The following is a 21,488-nucleotide window of genomic DNA, read 5'->3' on the forward strand; positions in this document are numbered from 1 at the left end:
TCTTTAGTGGAGGAAAAAGGACCTGAGGCAAAGGAAGAGGATTTTGCCTTTATCATAAAGGAAACAGAAAAGAAAATTGATTTGGGAGGTGAACATGTCTCTGAATTATCTGAGAATGGGGTTTAAATTTCTGGAACATGGCATAAAATACAGTGGATTGTAGAGTTCTGGTCAAGGATGAAGTATATCTAACACAGGCTGGCAAGAATGTATTATATAATAATAACAATATTGTATCCCTCTAAAAGGAAACAGTTTATCTACCTCCTGATAAGAGTAATGTACAAAATAAGGGGGAGTATGTAGATTTGTTTTGCTTTATGCTTATTTGGTAAAAGACATGTTTTTCTTTTTGTCTTTATGTGAGAACACATGTAGGAAATATAAAAGTTAGTTATAGGATCACCTAAAAGGGGAGGGGAGGGTTTCATAAAGCATTTAAAAACCTTTTTTTAATTGAAAAATAAAAAAATTTCCTTAGAAAATTAACTAAAAGATGTTAAAAACACATATAAACAGAATATTTTTGAAAGTAATATGTTGAAGTACTATGCAAAGAATATATTTACCAAGTTTTGTGCAGATTGCATAAGAAAAGTTTTAAGCTAAGAGGTGGATAAAACCGAAAACTACCTAACTGTAATCTGTCAAATGTGATACTGTAGAGTATAGCTATAGTGAAAAAAGAGGAAAAGCTGTTGGAATACATAGAAGTATTCAGGAAACACAAATCCAAGAAGAGTGCCAGTGGTAAGAGGCTTTTTCTCAAAAACAATGTATACAAATTCCCAGAGTTTTGTCAGCAAGCAAGAGGAACTACAAAATCCTAAAGCAAGGGAGAAAATGTAACTTTATGGAGGTACCACTGAGACTTTGTGGAATATAATCTGTGACTAGAAATATAATCCTGGATGGGTTTACAAATATGATAGGTAATTTATTAAATTATGTTAAAAGGGGACCTATTTGAAGAAATCCAGGAAGCATAGTATATGGCACTTGGGAAAAGATCATAAAAAACAGATATAATTTTATCATGGAACTGTGCTTATATACTGCCTGGACAGAATTATGAAGTAGGCAAAGAATTCAGAAACTCGGCACAGAACTATGATATCATATTGATAGGAGACTTCCGTTATCTAGACATTTTATGACATTCCCTCTTTACCAAAGGCAAAGGAACCTCTGACTTTTTGATTTGCCTTAATGATAACTTTCTCTTTCAAAAGATGGGTGCCAACAAGCCCCACAAGGTTAAGTTCTCTCCTGGATTTGGTTCTCATTAATTAATATGGAGGAATAAGTTGCTTAATTAGGAATAATAGGAAAACCTTGAGGAAAAGTGACAGCTATCCTGGGCATAGGTTATCATGGAACTTAAAATTTAAGAAAACAGATTTCTAAGGGTTAGAAAAAGGCAGGCAGGATGCCATAGACTAAAATCCTAAAGGGGGTGGCAGCTCAGGAATTATAGGAAACTCAAGAATGAAATTCTAAAGACAAGAGTGAGAACTAATTCCATTGAAAAGGAAAACTGGAACCTGTCTGAAGGAAGATAGGTATATGCCCCGAGAACCTACAACTCAATTTTAAAATATGTATAAAATACATACATGCAAATATATATAACTCATTAAATATAATACTGTGATCAAATAAAACTGATGTTGAGAAGTTCAAAAGGAACTAAGGCTGTGAGGGAAAGATAGGACAGGACAAAGAATTGAAAATTTTTTAAGCCTTATAACAGGTAATGATCCAAGAACAGGTGAATGGATTAATAGTTGACAACAGAAAGCCGAGCTACCCCATTCTTATTTTGGTTCTGTTTCCTTTGCCAATAGAATGGGCTTTGCTCTGGAAACAAAAGTTGCTATCAAGGAGTGGATATCCAAGATAAGAAAAGAGATAGTAAGAGAGCTTTTAGCTAACCTTGATGCTCAGGTCTCCTAATCCCAATCTCATCTTCTAATACTGAAAGAACTAGAAGTTGTGATTGCTAAGCACTGATGATCTTTAAAGGGATGTGGAAAATGGAAGTGGACTGGCAGACAGAAGAGCAAATGACCCACTTTTCAAAAATGGAAGAGAACAGGCCCTGTATTCTGAGACAGATCTTTAAATATCATCATTAGTGAACTCCAGAGAAGGAAGTGGTATAGTTCTGGTTTAACATTTTTCTCTCCCCACATCAATACTTCCCCCCCTCCTCTCTCTCTCTCTCTCTCTCTCTCTCTCTCTCTCTCTCTCTCTCTCTCTCTCTCTCTCTCTCTCTCTCATAGCATAGTTTCATCAGGAATAAATCATACCCAATTAATCATAATTCCAATTTTTTAAAGGAATGCCATAGATATCGTTTACTAGATTTTAGAAAATCATTTGATGAAATTGTTCAGTATATTTTTATAGAAAGGTTTTAATATTTGTAACAGTGACCTGAATTAAGCCTCATTCAACACATTTGCAAATGACACAAAAGTAGGAAGGATGGTTAATATACTAAAAAACCATCTTTATAGGCTAGAACATGATGCTAAATCTTAGAGATATGCTTGGGTTCAAAAAAAGTTGTCACAAGTACAAAGTGAAGAAACATAGATGGCAGTTTGTCTGAAAAAGATCTAAGTGGTTAGTGAATTGTGATCTCAATGGGAGTCATCACTGTAGTATGGGAACTAAATAAACTAATGCATTCTTGGACTAGATTGAGAGGCATTGCTTTCAGGGATAAGAAGGTGACTCCTAGAGTCAGATTTCTATAATCAGAGGTACATCTGGAGTGTTGATTTCAGTCCAGGAAGCCATAGTTTGGGAAGGACATTGATTAGTTACAGGATGTCCAGAATGGGGGAACAATTAGGATGAGAAAGACCATGACTCCATGCTATAAAATGAGAAGTTGAGGAATCTAGGAATGCTTAGACACTACTATGGGAAAATGTGATAAGTATCTTTTAATTATCTGGAAGACTATTAAGTAGAAGAAGGATTAAACTTGTTCTACTTGGCTCTAGGGTCCAGGAATAATGAGCATTAGATAAAAGGAGGCAAATTTTGGTATGATATCCACAATTGCGCAGTTCAGAAGTACTATGGGCTGGTTCCAGAGATGGTGAATTCCCTTTCATTGGAGGTCATCAAGCAAAGATTTGGTGATCATTTTCTGGTGTATTATAGTGTCTAATTTGACTAATATTGGACAGAGTGAAGCCAAATGGCAAATGAAGCACTGGGATTGCAGACAGGAAGACCTGAATTCAAATCACTTGACCTCTGTCTTCCTCAGTTTCTTCAGCTGTAAAATGGGGATAATAGATCTACTTCCCAGAGTTGTGAGTAGCAAATGTAAATATTTGTAAAGTGATTAGGGACATAGCATATCAGTAAACACTTTGCTTCCTTCTTCCCAGGTATAGATTAATTTAAGGTCCTTCCAACTCTAAAATTCTGTATTTTTGTTTTTTCTTTGTATCCTTGGCATGTTAGCAAAATATAAAGCACACAGTAAGTGCTTAATATGTTTTTTGATTATCATTATCCCTTTTTAGCAGTTCATTTAAAATCATGTGATTAGAGAGAATAGAATTTTAAACTCTTTGATTTTTCTGCCTAGTTTTAATTGAGTTTTTCTGCTTTCAATTCCAGAAGGACATGCTAAAGCTTTGTTTTTTGTCTTTTAGAGTCAACAAACACCCGGGTCTTGTACTTCAGCATCTTTTCCATGTTTTGCCTTATTGGATTGGCCACCTGGCAAGTTTTCTATCTTCGACGTTTTTTCAAGGCCAAGAAGCTGATTGAATAATGAGGCAATCCTTTCCCACCCTAGTCTTGCAGCCAGGAAGACACCACTGGGACATACCTGGCCTGAGCCACACCACAGACAGCACATTCTATCTGCTGATCCTGGAGTTTTCTTGTCAGAACTGGCCTCATTTGGGGTGGGGGGAATGGGGAAAACCACCTAGACTCCAATATAGGCCAATAAGGGAGACTCTTTTTAACTTGCTGGGTAGTGGGGAGTTGGGCTGATTTTGCAACAATGGAACTATCATTAAGGTCACCTATGATTAAAAAATAGGTTTCCCAGATGCTGCAGCATTGCCACTGGGTTTCCTCAGAATGATCTGTTTGAACCATATGACTTCTTTCCTTTTCCCACCCACCCATTGGCTTGGACTTCCCATTCTAGTTCTGTCACCAAGGTTTGTATGACCGTATTGACCTTACCACAGAATAACTTGCTGTGTTCTGATTGTTCTGTTTGTTTTTCTTCTTTGAGATTACTTTAGCAGTATGAGCATTATATTTTAGTTGCAGTTGAATGTGATTGGGTACCTTCAAGTGATATAAAAATCTAAGAACTGAAGAAAAGATGAAGGATAAGATTCCTGATTGGGCTCAAATTTGGAGCTGTAGTTCCATAAAAAATTCGGAGCTGGATATAGAACCAAGCTTTATGCACTCAAGCTCTTAGATTTCTTAATGTAACCTACAAAAGTAAATTAAATAACTTTTCTTACCTTAGCTATTTACTTCCCATATTTTTATGCTGTGTTTAGAAATTTGGTTCAGTGAGGTGTAAAATTGTACAACTGGAAGCATCATGAATAAAGTAGGTCCCGAAAATACATGGAGTGAATGCAGGGCCAAGAATCAGTGTGGGATTGAAGAGTAAGTAGAGGCCATTGTTAGGTGTGTGTATGTATGTACATATAAGGAAGGATGCAATGACCATGTTCTTCGAGTTATGAAAAATAAATATTGTTTTCATTTTGAAATAGGAATTCTCAGTTGATCCAAAGTTTAGAGGCATATGCCCTTTATGTAGTCGCTCCTAGAGACTTCATAACTTGCCCAAAGTAATATATTTACCAACCATTTTTAATTAATTTGGAATTTTGAAAATTTGTAACTCCTTTATAGGCTTATTTTGTCTCAGCAAATCAATTTCTAATGAAGATTTCTTAAGCAGTAACTGGAAAAACTATCCTTAGCCATGTGATTGATTCTCTTTATTGAATATGGGGAGTAGCATATATGAAAGAATAGAGAAAGAAGCCTGATGTAACAGGAAGGAGATTTACTTAAAAGAACAGGGAAATTGAACAGTGTTCCAACTGGATAAAGTAATTTGAGGCTGTTTGAATTCCCTTTTTCTCATTTTGAGAATTAGTGCAGCATTGCCATTTGTTGGCACAAGCTATGAATTTCTGCTGCTGAGAATCTAGCAGTGATACCACTTTCAGTATAGTAGAAATCCATAGTAAAAGTAGTTCTTGACTATCTACATTATTACACATGGGACTTTTTAGGGATGATCCGGTGGAAGAGGGAAAAAAATTGTGTATTTGAGGCAACTTCCAGAGAAGTTTCAAGGTGAAATGCCAGCATGTGCCATCAGGGCTCCCTACCAAAGCAAAATAAGTTACAAGCTACTTACTATCATTCTCTGATTGCAACAAACCTTTCCTTGACTTAACCATGGTAGTCACTAAGGTAATTATGATATCATTCCACAAAATGTTTTTCTGTGAATTTGTAATCCAGTTAGAAATGAGAAATCTTCATTTTATTAACTCTTCCTGTTCCCAATTACTTTAGAACCATCAACTTGTTTGTGCAATTTGAAATTGTTTCATGTTTGTTCCCTTTTTTAAAACATGCTGGAACTTTCTCCAGATCCCTCTGCTTTTATTCTAAAGCTAATTAATACTCTACTTTGCTTGCTTTTATCTAAAAAGAATTAGTTTGCTTTGAAAGACTGGTGCTAGGCTAAGTCTGTTTAGAAAATAAGAACATATTGAGTTCTCTGCTTTCTCTTTTGTGAGTATATTATTCAAAATGACCTCTATAATGTAAATGAGATGGTGAGGTTTACAATAAGCTCTACTTATACCATGGTCATAAATTAAATGCAATTCTTGTCATAAAGCTGTTTTCACACAACTTGTTTTATAGGAAAGAAGCATGTGGGATTTGTACAGATTTACCTGTAAGTATTGGATTGGGTATTTTTGTGTAAATTTTCTGAAATAAAATTTAGGGGAAACCATTTTAGTTGTGTGTTTATGAGTCCAGTATCTATCTTTGCCAGATTTTATATGGTTATATTTTTGTGAGAGTTTTTTGGTTCTAAAGAAAGGCATAAACATATATACATACACAGATTTATATGAATTACTAAGGAGGGAAAAATTCATTGATTTCAAGCTAGCCTAAGGAAATAGTGTAGGTGAGGTACTAAACGTTGAGTAATGGTGCCATCTGCTGTTAGAATGGATATATCACATTCCTCAGATTCTGGAACTGGGACTCCTACTCTAGATGTAAAACCACAGTGGACATAATTGTTGAAAAATCCTACCTGTGTTATTACATATGATATACTATGCAGTGCTCTCTGGAGGACTCAGTTGATAACTTTTCTCATGGGTGTTACTAGAGGCTTTCTCTTTTCCTGCCCAGGTAACAACCTCAAAAAGATGCCCCCAAATTATAACAAATTATACCCCAAATTGGGGTATACCTCGGAAATGAGTAGTCCATGGCAGTTAATGTCAGATTCTATAGCAAGCAAGAAATAGTCTATACTTTTCTCTCATTTATTGTAATAAAGCATTTTTGAAATCCTATTAATAGTAATTTGGGGAATATGCCCATATACTTAATCTCTCCTTAAAATCCAGTAATAGAAGTTATACATAACTTAATCTTTAACAACTGAGAAAAGTCTTCTGAAGGGGATAGTTCCATATCTGATTATTACATAATTAATAATTCAGTATAGTTATTCCTACTCAAGTTCTTATAGCATAAGCAAATATACTTTTCATGATAGTGGATATTATTTGCACTTATATTCTCTTTCTCTTTTTTTTTAAGTTTTTTTCTGAGGCATTTTGGGTTAAGTAACTTGCCTAAGGTCACACAGCTAGGAAGTATTAAGTGTCTGAGACTAGATTTGAACTCAGGTCCTCCTGACTTCAAGGCTGGTGCTCTCTACTGTGCCATCTAGCTGCCCCACATATATTTTCTAATATAATTCACAGCTAATGTTTCACAGCTTTCAGTTAACAGATTTTGTTGGGCTGTTGAAATAGAAATAGAAATAAATAATAAATAAAGGTTCTTTTCTCCCTCCTTTTCCATGTGAATTTGCAAAACTAATTGAAGGTAATTTCCAGGCTTTCAGCAAGCCTATCTCTGGATTATGTATCTTTATAAGCTTTTGACTATGAATAAATGCAGTTCTTTCTCTTTTCTTTGCTAACTGAAATCCATATCCCCATGACCCTTGATGAGTTTGGACATAGTACAAACTAGAACTTAGCTCTTAGAAATGTCTGAAATGTTAATTTTCCTCTCCAGAATTCTGAAAGCTAAATTACAAGAAGTTGTTCCAGTTTCACACCAAACTATTAAGATAAATTATACTATTCCCCACTTTAACATTTATTCTTGTGTAGATTCAGACTCTGACCTAAACTTAGGCTTTTAGTTTTCACTTTAGTACTATTTGTTATTGTTTAGTCATTTCGGTTGCATCTGACTCTTTGTGGCCCTTATGTGGGATTCTCCAGGCAAAGATACTGAAATGGTTTGTCATTTCCTTCTCATCTCATTTTACAGATGAGGAAATTGAGGCAAATGGGGTTAAGTGACTTGTCCAAAGATCACAGCTAATAAATGTCTCAAGGTGGATTTAAATTTAGTCCTGATTTCAGGCCCAGTGCTTACTTAGCTGCCCATCTTTAATACTATAGTATGTCATATTTTGGAAAACAAGATAGAGTAGTATGGAATGAATAATAAAATGGGCAAGCAGATATCAGCAAGTAATCATACTCCAAGTATCAACATAGAGGAACTTTTTCATAGCTCTATCTTTGGCCCTGTTCTATATATTCACACTTTTTTCAAAAACATAAAGACATTGAATCTATGCTTAGTGAATTTGTTGAAAAGGCTAGGAGGGTAAGATGATTAACATAGCAGAATTATGGTTTAATTAAAATTTGGCAATTATCTCTGCCCCAAGGCAAGAGTTTAGAGTGACTGAGAAACTTGATGAAGAGAATATTTTTTTTTTTTTTTACTTTTTTAAAAAGCAAAATTGGATTCAAATTAGGCTTATTTAAAGCCAATTATTGCTTTTTTCCATTATATCATATAACTTCATAACACCTGGAGGTTGTGTCAATAAGCATATATTAAGTAAGTACTTTGTGCTGGGCTATGTGCAGAGGATACAGAGAAAGGCACACACCCTCCTCCCCCAAATTGCTACTCTCAAGTTACAGTTTAATTGGGAAAATAACATGCAAACTATGTACAAAAAAAGAACACATGCAATTGATGCAAGTTGGAGATAATCTTTGAAGGAAAGCACTAGCATTAAGGAAGATCAAGAAAGCCTTGTAAAATGTGAGATTTTAGCAGGGATATAAAGAAAGCTAGAAATTGGAGATTATTGAATTTTCTGTTCAAGGCACAGCAGGAATGCCAGTGCCCTTAGATTGTAGTAGTCATAAAAGGGAATAAAATGTAAGCAGTTTGAAAAGATAGAAAGGGCCCTGGTTATAAAGGACTTTAAAAGCCAAAAATTTTTTATATTTAATCCTGTAGGTAATAAGAAGCCAGTGGAGTTTTGCTAAGTGGATGATGAACTGGAGTAGGGAGAGACTTACGACAGACCAATCAGAAGGCTATTACTGCAATAATAATTTTGTGAGATGATTGCAATTTGCACCATTATTGCCACTGTGTAAGAAAAGGTAGTACATGAGACCTCTTAGATAGAATTGATAGGACTTGGCAATAGATTAGATATAGAAGGTGTGTGAAGAATCAAGGATAACTAGATCTTGAATCCAGGTGGCTGGGAAAATGGTGGGAAGTTTGGAAGAATGGAAGGTTTGGGAGGGAAATAAGTTGTTTTGGACATGTTGCATTTAAAATATCTATTGGACATTCAGATTGAGATACCCAATAAGTATTGCAGATGTGAGAGTGGAAGTCAGGGGAGAGATTTGAGTTGGGTAAGTGAGAGGGGGTAATCTCTTTCTATACACACAAAATCAGACCTAAGATTGCAGGCCCAAGATTTCTGCCTTGAAATTTGGTTTTCTATTACACCAAGTCACTGTCCAAACTGGGAAAGGGACACTCTGCTGTATTCTATACCTAATCAGATGACATCTGAAATAATATGTTTAATTTTGATGGACACACTTTTAAAATATCAATAACAGATGATGAGGTAAAAAGAATTGAAGAACTAGGGAGGGTTACCCTAGAGATGAATTTTGAGGTTATGATAACCACCTACTAATTTGAAGGGCTAGAAGATTCCTAAAGCTCCTCCTCAATCTTCAGATTCAGGCAGGAGGAAATTTTGATTTGAGAGAACTGGTAATGAAACATTTCTTACTGCATTTACTAGATGTATGATCCTGATTTTCAGAGTTGGGATGTACCTCGGTGACTATAATCCAGGAAATACCTAAAAAAAAATTTTTAGAACAGAAGCTAATCTAACCTTTTCTCAAAGACCTATTATGATCAGAGGAAAATGAAAATTTGAGAGAGCTCTTTTTAGGTAGCTTTAATTGTTGGGATAGTTTTCCTTTATATCCATCTAAATTTGCCTCTTTTGCAACTAGCTCTATAATATTGAGCCAAACTGAATAAATCTAATCCTTTATGCCAAAACCACTCCCTCCCACCCTCAAACTCTAGGTTTAATTTTTCAACCAGGACCCTTTCTATCTTTCCATTTTTTCCTTACACTTTTATCTTCAACTCACTTTTGAACCATTTACCTTGTTCTCACCTTGCTCCCCGATACCAAACTAAATATAAGATTCAAATGTGAACAGCATGGAGTATAAAAGATCATTATCCTCTTCTTTCTCGAAGTTGTGCCTTTTCTTATGTAGCCCAGGATCATGTTAGCTTTCTTGATTGCTTTATTGCATTTAATGACTCATATTGAGTTCAAAGTTCTTTGATCCTTTTCAGATGAACTATTTTCTAGCCCTACCTCCCATATCTTAACACTTGATTTTTTTTTGAACCCAAGTTGGCTTTCTCCAGTCTGTCTGTCAAGATCTTTTTGCATCTTGACTCTCATACAGTATGTTAATATGCCTCCTAGCATCATATTATATAGAAATTCAATATACATTCCATACAGGTTAGGGAATAATAATGTTAAAACTGCATAGGACCAAGAACAGATAATCTTCTGGAACTCTCCCTCCAAATTGATATGTAACTATTGACATTCTCTGGATCTGGCCACCTACCCAGTTCTGAATCTACCCAATTATATCATAATTTAAATCAGAATGAGGCAAGAGAGGTAGAAAATTTTAACTGGATTTAAAATTTATAGTTTAGAAATTTAAATAGTTATAATTATATAAAATTATATTCTGAATACTATTGTGGTCTGGAATGTATATCATCAGATAAGGAGAATTATAGGAAACTAGATCCTAGAATCAGATATAAAGAATTAAAAGAAAGGGGACAAGTAATAAGGAGCTTATAGGAAGTAGACTTCTAAACCATAAGAAGTTAAGCTGGTTAAGGACCTAGAATACCAGAGGGCTTAGTAATTTGAATTTAGATTTAATTGACCACAAAAGGTTTAGAAACTAGTGAAAGATGACTTAGTCTAGGGGACTTAGAGATAAAGATCAGGGATTTGATCTAGGAGGAGTAAGGATTGTAGGAAACTGCTGTCACTGGATTCATTATACCTATTGTACCTGTATTTTAGTAAAAATTCAGGAAAAAAAACGTTGAGTGCCCATTAATTGGGACAAGGCTAAATAAATTGTGGTTTTGAAAATAATATGTGCCATATGAAATTATGAATATACTGGATTCATAGAAACATGGTAAGATTTATAAAAGATCTGCCTGATGCATAGAGAAGTGAATAGAACCAGGAAAACTATATATGGTGATTATAGTAGTATAAATGAAACAAAACAATAAAATGAAGCTAAAAACAACAATTTTGTCAATAAATGTTGACTTAGAGAAGAAAAAAATACAGTTCACACCTTATATTAAAAAGATAGTGGTATCTTGATATAGAATGTTTTATATACTGTCAGACATTGTTGATATACCAGTTGGTCTTACTGAGCTTTTTTTTTTTTTCCTTTGTTAGAAGGGGAGCATCACTTCAGCAAAGGAAGAAAAGAAAGGAATATTGAGAAAATATCTAGTAAAAATCAGTCACCAGTAATTTTTAGCTATATCATTAACAAGTATTTTTTAAGCATTTGCTCTATCAGGCATTGTGTTTATAAGCCTTGGAGATATAAGCATAAAGACTAAAAAGATCTCTACTTACAATGAACTGACAACATACTGAGGGAGACAATATACATATAATTATAGATACAAAAGTTAAATATATATATAAAATGTGTGTGTGTGTGTGTGTGTGTGTGTGTGTGTGTGTGTGTGTGTGTGTACCTGGGGTATTCAAGTGAGGCTTCATGCAGAAGATGATGTCTAAACAGTGTCTTTAAGGAAAAGAGTACATTCCAGGCAGTGGTGATAATCCTATTCTTTATCTAGTAATTTTCCATTGACACCATAATCATGATAGCCAAGTATATGTGTAAGATTACTCAGTTAAAAACTTTAGCTATGAATGCATCCAAATTTTAAAATATTTATAAAGTGGTACTTAGATGCTACCCAGTGTTTTTTATATAGTAAGTGCCTAATGAGTGCTTAGTGATTTATCAACTTGAGTTTTGTTTATGTAAATTATTTGAATTGAGTTTACTTTAAAATAATGTTTTCAAGCTGTGACCAACAGTTTACATCTTAGGCAAAATTTATGTATACACACATGTATATATTTATGTATTTTTGCTAAAAAAAATTATGTGAATAATGGTATTAAAGTAAAAAGAGTTACTTAGAAAAAGTATTAAGAGCATTGGAGCTTGAAATACAGAACCTGGCTTATAAACATAGTGTGCATATGGATGCATTATTCTGTTCTTCTGCATGATATGCAAATAATTTACATCTCTGCCTTTTCTACTCAGTGATTGTCACCCTTCCTGCCAGTTCTGCACATCTGGCTCTCTCAGCTGGCTTTGTCCTGGTGGAAATAGTATTTGTTTATTTTTCAACTGGTTTGAGCTATAATTTGGATTAAAGCTTTATCTTTGGCTGCCAAAATCCCATCAAATGATTCAACATCAGAAATGAAAATGGTTCTATCAACAGAAATAACATTTAAAAAGATGTATTACCATCTGCTTTATCACTACCCTAAGAATTATGGATCCTTTGTATTTGACCTGCTGCTGAAATTTCCTACATATGTTGTCTCTCCCTATTAGAATATGAACTCCTTAGAAGCAAGAATGGTATAGTTTTTCTTTTGGTCATCCCTAGTGCTTTGCATGTAGTAAGCACTTCATGTTTTTAATTTCTCCATCCAACTAATTCATATCCTTCCGTCTTTCCCATAAGGATGGCATTAGTAAAGGTTTTGTTAAAATATAAGTAAATTATATTTATAGCATTTACCTGATCTATCAATTTAATGACTTCCACAAAGGAAACACATTCATTCTGAACTGTTCTTTTCCCCCCTTTTGAAAAAAAAAAAAATCTTAAACATCAAATAAAATGAAGATTTTCCTTTGCACAGAACAGAAATTTGGTTGTATGTGAAACTACAAATATGTATTTTGGAGAGCTCAGCTTTTAAAAATTACATGATAAATTCAACATGCTATTTTCAAAACTGTCCTGCTTATCTCAAGTTCCTTCTGGCCTTGCTTCTGTTCTTTAGTATGTTTCCAAAACATATTTGAAGAGCCTTTTTTCATTTTTTTTTAAAGCTCTATTCCCATTCTCTACTTCCCTACCCCACATCCTTAAATTGCAAAAAGGAAAATCAAAACCATTGTAACAAATACTCATAATCAAGCAAAATAAATTCTCACACTGGCTATCCAAGAAAATTTATGTCCATTTTTGCAACTTGAGTGTACCACTTCTCTGTCAGGAGGTAGATAACATGTTTCATTAATAGACCTCTAGAATTGTGGCTGATCATTACACTGATGATTATGTCTTTCAGAGTTGTTTGCATGACATATTCTTGAGGAAGCCATGTTGGTTGACTCGAAAATAATTGGTTCTTCTAGATGTTTACTAACTATCCCTTTAATGTTTGAAATCACTGATTTCATCTGGATGAATAAAAGATTAAGGGAAATAATGAAAAAAGTAGGAGAGAAGGACTGTTAGATCTCAGATCACACTACAAAATAGTAACCATCAAAAATATTTGGTATTGGATTAAAAGAAAAAAAATCCCGAATAGGTATAGAAGCATAATTTTAGATAAACTCAAAACTCTAATTATTGGGATAAGGAGTCTGTTAAAAAAAAAAAAAAGTCTTTTGAAAAAACTAGAAAGCATTTTAGCTGAAATGAGGTTTAGATCAACACCTCATGCTATCATATATCACACTAAGCGCCAAATGAAGACCTAAGAATAAAAATCACAAATTAGGGGAGTAGGGAAAGAGATAACATTCATAAGCAGGAATGAGAAAAGAGTTCTTTACTGAATAAGAGTCTAAGAAGATGATAGAAGATAAAACTAACAACTTTAATGATACAAAGTCGAACTTTTTTCAAAACAAAACAAAATATAATTAGAGGGGGCAGCTAGATGGCAGATTGGAGGTCAGCAGAAAGGTTATGACAACATAAGTAAAATTTTGATAATCATCAGTCTAGAGATCAAAATTAAATCCATGAAAGCTAATGAGATCACCAAGTGAAGTAATAGGAAGGGAGAAGAGAGCCCAGGAGAGAACATGGGACATTTACAAAACTTAGAGGGCAAGATCTGGATGAGAATCCAGCAAAGGAGACTGAGAAGGAGCAGTTTTTCAAATGCACAAAAGAAAATAAAAGAAAGTCCAGAGAGAGTCATGGAGTAGAACAACTTTGAAACAAATGTATCGTATACTTTTTAAAAACCAGATTGTATGTAATAAATACTTACACTTTCACATACAACCACAAGCATTTATTAAGCCTTAATTCTGTTAGTAAGTATTGTGCTAAGCACTGGGCATACAAAGAAAGGCAAAAACAGAGTTTCTGCTCGTGTTCAAATGAGGGGGAAAAAATGTAAATTTTATATACAAGATATATAGAGTATAAATAGAAGGTAATCTCAGAGGGAAGAGATTGGGGAGGTAGGGAAACAGGGAAATCCCATCCTACAAAAGGTGGAATTTGGGCTAAGTATTGAAAGAAACCAAGAAGTTAGAGATTGGAGGTTTGAGTGGAGCCCAGTGCAATTGCACATAGGAGATGGCATGTTATGTATAAAGAACAGCAAGTAAATACATATAGGTGACTTGTAAAGTATAAGACTGAAAAGGTAGAAAGGACAGAAAGACATTGATCTGATAGCAATAGGGAACCAATGGAATTTACTGATTGGTTTATGTGTGTGTAAATTTCTGTTTTAGGAAAATCATTTTGAAAACTAAGTAGAAGACAGATAAAAATGGAGAAATGAATCAGAGACCAATCAGAAGGCCACTGCAGTGTTCCAGGAAGAAGTGATGAAAGCCTATGTTAAGATAGTGGCTATGAGAGAAAAAAATGTGCAATACAAGAGCTGCTGTGAAGATAAAAATTACAAGATTTGACAATGAGAGTAAGTGATAAGTGAGAGTCAAGAATGACACCAAAATTGTGAGCCTGGGTGAATAGAAGGGTGGTGGAACCCTCAACAGTAATATAAAAATTGGTCAAAAGTTAATGTTTGGGAGAAAAGACAAGTTCTATTTTGAATATGTTGAGTTACAGATATCCAGTTTATAGTATCCAAAAAGCAACTGGTAATGCAGGACTAGAGTTTAGGAGAGATTGGTTAAATGTGGGATTTATTTTCACAAAGCTGATGGTTGAAATTTGGGGCATCTATCAGATCACCAAAAGAGGTAGTATAGAACATGACCCAGGATAGTACCTTGAAGGGTAGCCACAGTAAATGGTCATAACCTGTATGAAAATCCAGCGAAAAGGATGAGAAGGGGTCAGACACATAGGAGAACTAGAGAACAATGACCTAAAAACCTAGAGATGTGAGGTCCACGAGGAAATGGTGATGAATATTGTTAACTACTAAAGGGAGGTTAAGAGTGAGAACCAAAAAAGGCCATTTGTTTTGGGAATTAAGAAACCAGTGGTGACTTCTTTTTCTGATTTTTGTTTTTTGAAATACTCATTTTTGTTGGTGTTTTTTAAATTCAGAATAACATACAAAACATTTTTTTTTTTTTAAATCATCAATGATCACTGACAATAGCTTAGCAGGGAAATCTACTGGTACTTTTAGTACTAATTGAATACTTTAAGGGCCACTATGTTGCTCCTTTACTATCTCTTTATTTACCTAGGGTATTTTTTTTTCCTCCACTAGTACTTGATACAACAAAATCATTCTCCTAGTAAAGAAAGGGCATAAAATGAGTTGAATAACTGTACTATCTCACTTTTTTTTTTTTCATCTTACCCACAAAAGGGGATGGTTCAATTCCTTCTTTGATTGCTCAACAGGGACATCAAAGGACAAAATCATTTATAGCAAGTACACTGACCTGGTGCTCAAAGAAGTTATGAATGCACATGACCCAGACCTGCAAAGCCATATAAGAGAGTACAAAGAAGACAAGGTTTGCCTAGAGAAATCTGTTTCAGAAGGTTGCTGCTACTATGCCAATTAGAGCTACAGATAAACTAGCTCTGGCTCAGTATATCAAGTATATACCATCTCAGCAAGGAATAGTTTCAGTTCTGGAGCTAAACAAATAGATCCAATGAAATCTTTAGGATTAAAAATTAATAAGAAAATTCATTTTTTAAAAATATGATTTAAAAGGGGAAAAAGAAGCCCAATGCCCCCCTCCCCTTCTTGTCCTTTGCATTATTTTCCTTGGGCTGATGAGCTTCGGCTCATCCCAACCCCATTCTCACAGGACCTTGATAAATCCTTTTATTTTTCCTTTACTACTTGCATTTGTTTCCATCTTCCCTAAATCTTTTTTTTTTTTTTTTTTTTTTTTTTTTAACATACTATGGTGATAAATTCCTTATGCACCTGAACAGTTGCCTGGACAAAACACAGCTATTTCTAAAAAAAGTTCATTTTTGATAGTCTCCCATCTTCTAGGGCTGACTTCCCATGTAGAATTTTATTTTTGGGGTCCCAAATTTTCTTAAGATCTAGAATACATATCGTATCTCTCATCGTCCACTTTTCTTTCACTAGCAGAGTCGTCATTTCCTTCCCATCACATGCATTTCAGTAAGCCTTTCTCCTTGGTGAAAACCAAATGCACAATAGAACTTCCCTTTAGTTAGGGCTGTACTATGTTATGGTGTTAAAGCAGGGAGAGCAGGGGATAGAGCACCAGACTTGGGGTTTCAACTGCGAACGGGCCTCCAGACACTGTGATCCTCGGGGCAAAGTCTCTTAGTTTGTTTCCTCACCTGTAAAATAATAGTTCCCCACCCACAGGGTTGCTGTAGAATCCGATGCGCTTAGTGATATAAATGCCATATAAACACTTGCTATGTGTAATGATGACTTCAGTTCAATATAAGGGAGAACAGCCAACTGGTCCCCAGCCCAACGCCTAGCCTGTGATTGACACGTGAATGAATGCTTGTAGACTCGATTTACCAAACGAGGGGCAGGCTTCGGAGACACGCGGACAATTCCGCTTAAGACGGGAAGGACAGAACTGGGAACTCGGAGGCTGAGCCTCCGTCTCCGGCTTGGGCAGCCCGCAAGGCAGGACTGGAGACGGGGAGAGCTTGGCTGAAGTGACCTCCAAAGGGCCCTAGTATCATCCCTTCCCCCAATCCCCACTTTCCAGGTGTTCCTTCTACACGCTCTCCTAACCCCCGGGGTGCCCGAATGGGCCGACATTCCCTCTACTCCAGCCACCAATGGAGGTGCGAAACAAAGCGTTCTTCCCAAAGTTAGGAAGGAACTCGACTTGCAGGGGGAGGGGAAGGCAGCGAGGGAAACGCTCGGGACCGGAAGAGGACACAAGTACTTCCGAGCCAGAAGCTGAGAGGGCCAACATGGAACCTCCCGCATCTGCGAGCCTGGCGGAGGGGCAGTGCAGTCGCTGAGACGGGGGCAGGAGCAGCCGCAGCCGCCGCCGCCGCCGCTCAGCCCGGTCCGGCCTTTGCCGGGGCCTCCCCCCACCGCCACTTCCCCTCCCGAGATCTACTCCTTTCCCCTCTCGGGCCCGGCCGGCCGCGGCGAAGCTGCCTCCGCCATGTCAGTGCTGGGCGAGTACGAGCGACACTGCGACTCCATCAACTCTGACTTCGGGAGCGACTCCGGCGGTGGCGGCGGCCCTGGCGGCTCCGTGTCCGGCCCCGGCGCCGGCTCGTCCGCCCGCCCCGGAGGCGGCTTCCCGATGGAGCAGGAGGAGTTGCATTACATCCCCATCCGCGTCCTGGGCCGGGGCGCCTTCGGGGAGGCCACACTGTACCGGCGCACTGAGGTAGAGCGCAGCCGGAGCCCCCCAGCCGCCCGCCCCGCGGGCCTCCTTCCCCTTCCCCCTTCCCCCGCTCCCAATCTCCTTCCGCGGCCTAATATCCCCGTCTTACAGGGGGAGAAACGGGGGCTCCTCGTCCCCGCTTCTTCGTCTGTCACATGAAGGAGCTCTGCCATCTTTAGTCTTCTCAGCTCTAGAAAGGAAAAAATTCCCCTAACTTCCCTTTTCTCCTGCCTCTCTGCTCTTTTTCCCCCACCCGCTTCATTTTCGTCTTCCTTTTCCCTTTACTCATTTATCTCACCTTAAAAATGTGGAAACTGAGATTTTTCATCTGTAAAATGAAGTTCTGCTAGATAGATTATCGAAAGAATTCTTTGTTCTAACTTCCTTTTCCCTTATGTCTTTCTCCTTCTCCTGTTCCTTTTTCTTTTTCCTTTCCCTGTGTACTGTTCCTGTCTTATAGATGTAGAAAGGAAGGCTCTTAATCTCCTTGTTCTTCAACTTCAGCATCTCTAAAATGAAGGAGCTTTGCTAGATTATCTCCAAGTCCTTCTCAATTCTAAAAAGGAAAAAAAATTCCCTAATCCTTCCCTTTCCCTTTTTTTTCCCCAACTCCTTTTCCCCTCCCTTTTCCTTCCCTCTTCTTTCCTTTTCCCTTTTCTGTTCCCGTCTCCTCTCTTTTGTGGGGCAGTTTGACTCACTAGTACCCAGATCTCTAGCATCATCTCTTGACCAAAGCTTCACATGAGTTTAATGTTTATCCAATGTTCACGGGGCATGGTCCCTGGGGTCGGTCCCCTGTTCACATCGGGCAGATCAGCATCATCACTTACCTGCCATTTTGATAAAGTTTGAGCCAGAGGCATTGCCGTGAATGCCTTCCGTCTTCTGTTCCCCTTCCTTTTCAAGTCTCTGAAGTTTTTTGGTATTATGTTTTCCAAATGGCCAGACATCTCAGTATGCTTCCCAGTCTTATGCCTTTCTTCTGTCCTTCTGATACCGCCCCTCCTTCCCAAAAAAGCCCTTGGGATTGCGGTTTTTAAATTCTGTCATACTCACACACCCAAGACTGTTCTTAAAGATCATTGGGAAGTTCCAGCTACTTGAGGGTTCTGCTTGGTTTCTCCAGCAGTGCTTTATCACAAGAAGCCTGTATCTTGTATTGATGTCGTAGACCCTTAAAGTAAGATAGGTGGTGCAGTGGATAGAGCACCAGCCCTGATTTCAGGAGGACCCGGGTTCAAATGTGGTCTCAGACACTTAACTTCCTGGCTGTGTGACCCTGGGCAAGTCACTTAACCCCAGCCTCAGGGGGGGGGGAATAAGCGAGGGACTTTTGGTTGCACCCCTAAAGCCTACTTTAGTCCAAATTCTGAATGGTTAAGCATTTATTGATGACCTAAATGTTCTGGAAGCATTATGTATTTTGTTCATCTATATTTCTCTATCTTGAAATTAAACACGTTTTTGTATATTTGTAGATTTTAGGGCCATGTTGGAGCCTTAAATAGTTTGGGCAAATTTCTTCCATTTTTGTTCCTTCATTTGAGAATGAAGAAACTGAGACCTTCAAAGAATCAGTATAAAGAGAACTAGGGGCAGTAGAAACATGTTAGATAATTGTTTAGAAAGATCTCCCCCTACACTGGGACTTTTGGAAGAGACTCATAAATATTCTATATTCATGAAGCATCTTTTGTGAGAAGATTGCAGAGATACTTTGAAAAGTAAATTTTATTTTGCATTTGTAAGCTGTTACTAATTCTCTATTTTTAAGATTTCCCTCATAGTAAGGTTGTTGGGAGATGAAAGTTATTATCTGAGGTCCAAAATGGCTCAAAAGACCAGTAAGACTCAAGTTCAAGTTCTATCTCTGACACATACTGGCTATGTGATCCTGGGCAAGTTACTGAAACACTTGATGCTCTATGCTAGAGATGTCAGATTCTGTGCAGGCAGCAGGGAAAATTATCTGAAAAAAATAACTTAATTTGTGGTTTTCTAAGTCAGTGTGCCACTTTAGTAATCTATGTCTTTCTGAGTTTGACAACATTGCCCAAGCAGTTCTGTTATAAATGGCAGAGAAGGTGCCGACTTCATTGGTAAGAGTTCCCTCTGAGTAGTTCTCTCTGGAATTGAAATAAAAGAAAAAATTCATTTCTGATTTCTAACTCACATTAATATAGAACTTTAAGGCAGTGGTGTCAAACTCAAATATACATAAATCCCTATTGGTCACAGATTGATAGCAAATCACAGGTTAACATCCAAGTTGTTTTTTATTTTGTTAAACATTTTCCATTTCCACTTTAATTTGTTTCCGGCCTGCTGCTGTTTGCTTCCTATGAGTCTGACATCTCTTTTAAAGTTTGAAAATCCTTTTCTCCAGAACAGTCCATAAGGCAGGTAATATTAGTACTAATTTTCACATCTTATAGATGTAGAAACTGAGACTCTTTATCCTCTACTCCTCAGTTTCCTCATCTGTAAAATGAAGGCTCTCTACTTCATTAGAGTCCTTTCTCAACTCAGTTTCCAGAAGAGATGAATTTTTGATTTTACTTCAAGAGTTGGAGCAATTTTTGAATAGTGGCAGTAGTAAGGGGCGTAGCAACTAATATTAGTCCTGGGGAATGGCAGGTGAGTTTACATAGATTTTAGTATTTGTGAAATATGGTAGGAAACAGAATAGAAAAAGGTAAAGTAAGTGCCTTGAATGAATTTGTACTTAAGTTACAAGCTAAAGATATCTGAGTTACTAGCTTAAATTTTATAACACTTGAATTTAATTTCATATTTTCATGTTAAAAATTAGAATTAGAATAGTTCATGCTTTCTTAACAGATAGTATATGTAAACTATTTTGCTGACCTTAAAGAATTATGTAAATGCTAATTATTACTTCCTGCTTCCCTATTACCTCTTCTACTGCCATTATCCTCATTAAAGTATTGCTTTATTGGATCTTTGCATTCTATCCTAGTCCATGTTTTCTATCATATTTTAGATCTAGATCTTGCATTTCATAAACCAGCTGGCATACCAAACAGTTTTTTATTAAATATTTTCCTTTTCCTAACCAGAAATTACTAATACAGATAATTATATAGTCTCTGCCTAAAGTTTGTTTTGTTTCTTTTTAAGGAAAAAAATATTAAATAAGCAAGTATTTGTCCACTTGGCCTTTCTAGGCTTGTGGACCCAGATGTGGATTCATTGACTTCCAGGAAAAAAGAAAGCACCATACTTATGTTACTGTGTTATAGGATGACTCATTGGTTGTGTGGAAGGAAGTTGATTTGACCCGATTGTCTGAGAAAGAACGTCGTGATGCCTTGAATGAAATTGTTATTCTGGCTTTGCTACAACATGACAACATTATTGCCTACTACAATCACTTCATGGACAATAACACTTTGCTGATTGAACTTGAATACTGTAATGGTAAGCACAGATCTTAGTGACACTTCCTCTAAGACACTTTTATTAATTGCACAAAAGAACTGTCATCTGTAATAAGGAGTTTAAATGTTTTCAGAAGAAATAATCTAGTTCCTAGAATGTTTTGAATTTATAACAGCAAAATAGATGAGACTATTGTTTCTATGATTATGAATTTCTGCCACAGTGTCAGCTTATTCTCTGAACCATGGTTCCTAGACATTTTTTAGTAACTTTATTTCAGCACATTATACAAACCTCTACCACAATCCCATTTGAATCTCTTAACAATGTATAAACCCCTTAAACAGTTAAGTACAATAACATGAAGAGATTACTTAACTGGCCTGCAACTTCATACTGAAGTTGTTTCCCATCATTTTATAGAAAGAATAAAAATACACTTTATGACTTTGTAACAATCTTATATTTTTAATCTAAGTT

At 36.5% G+C, this 21,488-nt stretch overlaps 2 protein-coding genes across 3 annotated transcripts in view; both read left to right on the forward strand.

The window, feature by feature from the left end:
* Positions 1–6,055, forward strand: part of TMED10 (transmembrane p24 trafficking protein 10) — a 77,012-nt gene extending 70,957 nt beyond the window's left edge. The window contains exon 7 of the mRNA XM_074290010.1: positions 3,684–6,055. Within this exon, the coding sequence (XP_074146111.1) occupies positions 3,684–3,805 (122 nt within the window). The 3' untranslated portion in view covers positions 3,806–6,055. The remainder of the gene's footprint in view (positions 1–3,683) is intronic.
* Positions 6,056–17,148: 11,093 nt separating this feature from the next.
* Positions 17,149–21,488, forward strand: part of NEK9 (NIMA related kinase 9) — a 38,164-nt gene continuing 33,824 nt past the window's right edge. Inside the window, exons 1-2 of one of the 2 annotated variants that reach the window (XM_074290007.1) lie at positions 17,149–17,609; positions 20,870–21,047. In XM_074290007.1, the coding sequence (XP_074146108.1) occupies positions 17,379–17,609; positions 20,870–21,047 (409 nt within the window). In that variant the 5' untranslated portion in view covers positions 17,149–17,378. Of the gene's footprint in view, positions 17,610–20,869; positions 21,048–21,488 lie in introns of those variants that run through there. The other variant, XM_074290008.1, reaches the window with a different exon arrangement.

This window comes from Sminthopsis crassicaudata, chromosome 2, assembly GCF_048593235.1.
Source record: "Sminthopsis crassicaudata isolate SCR6 chromosome 2, ASM4859323v1, whole genome shotgun sequence".
NCBI lineage: Eukaryota > Metazoa > Chordata > Mammalia > Dasyuromorphia > Dasyuridae > Sminthopsis > Sminthopsis crassicaudata.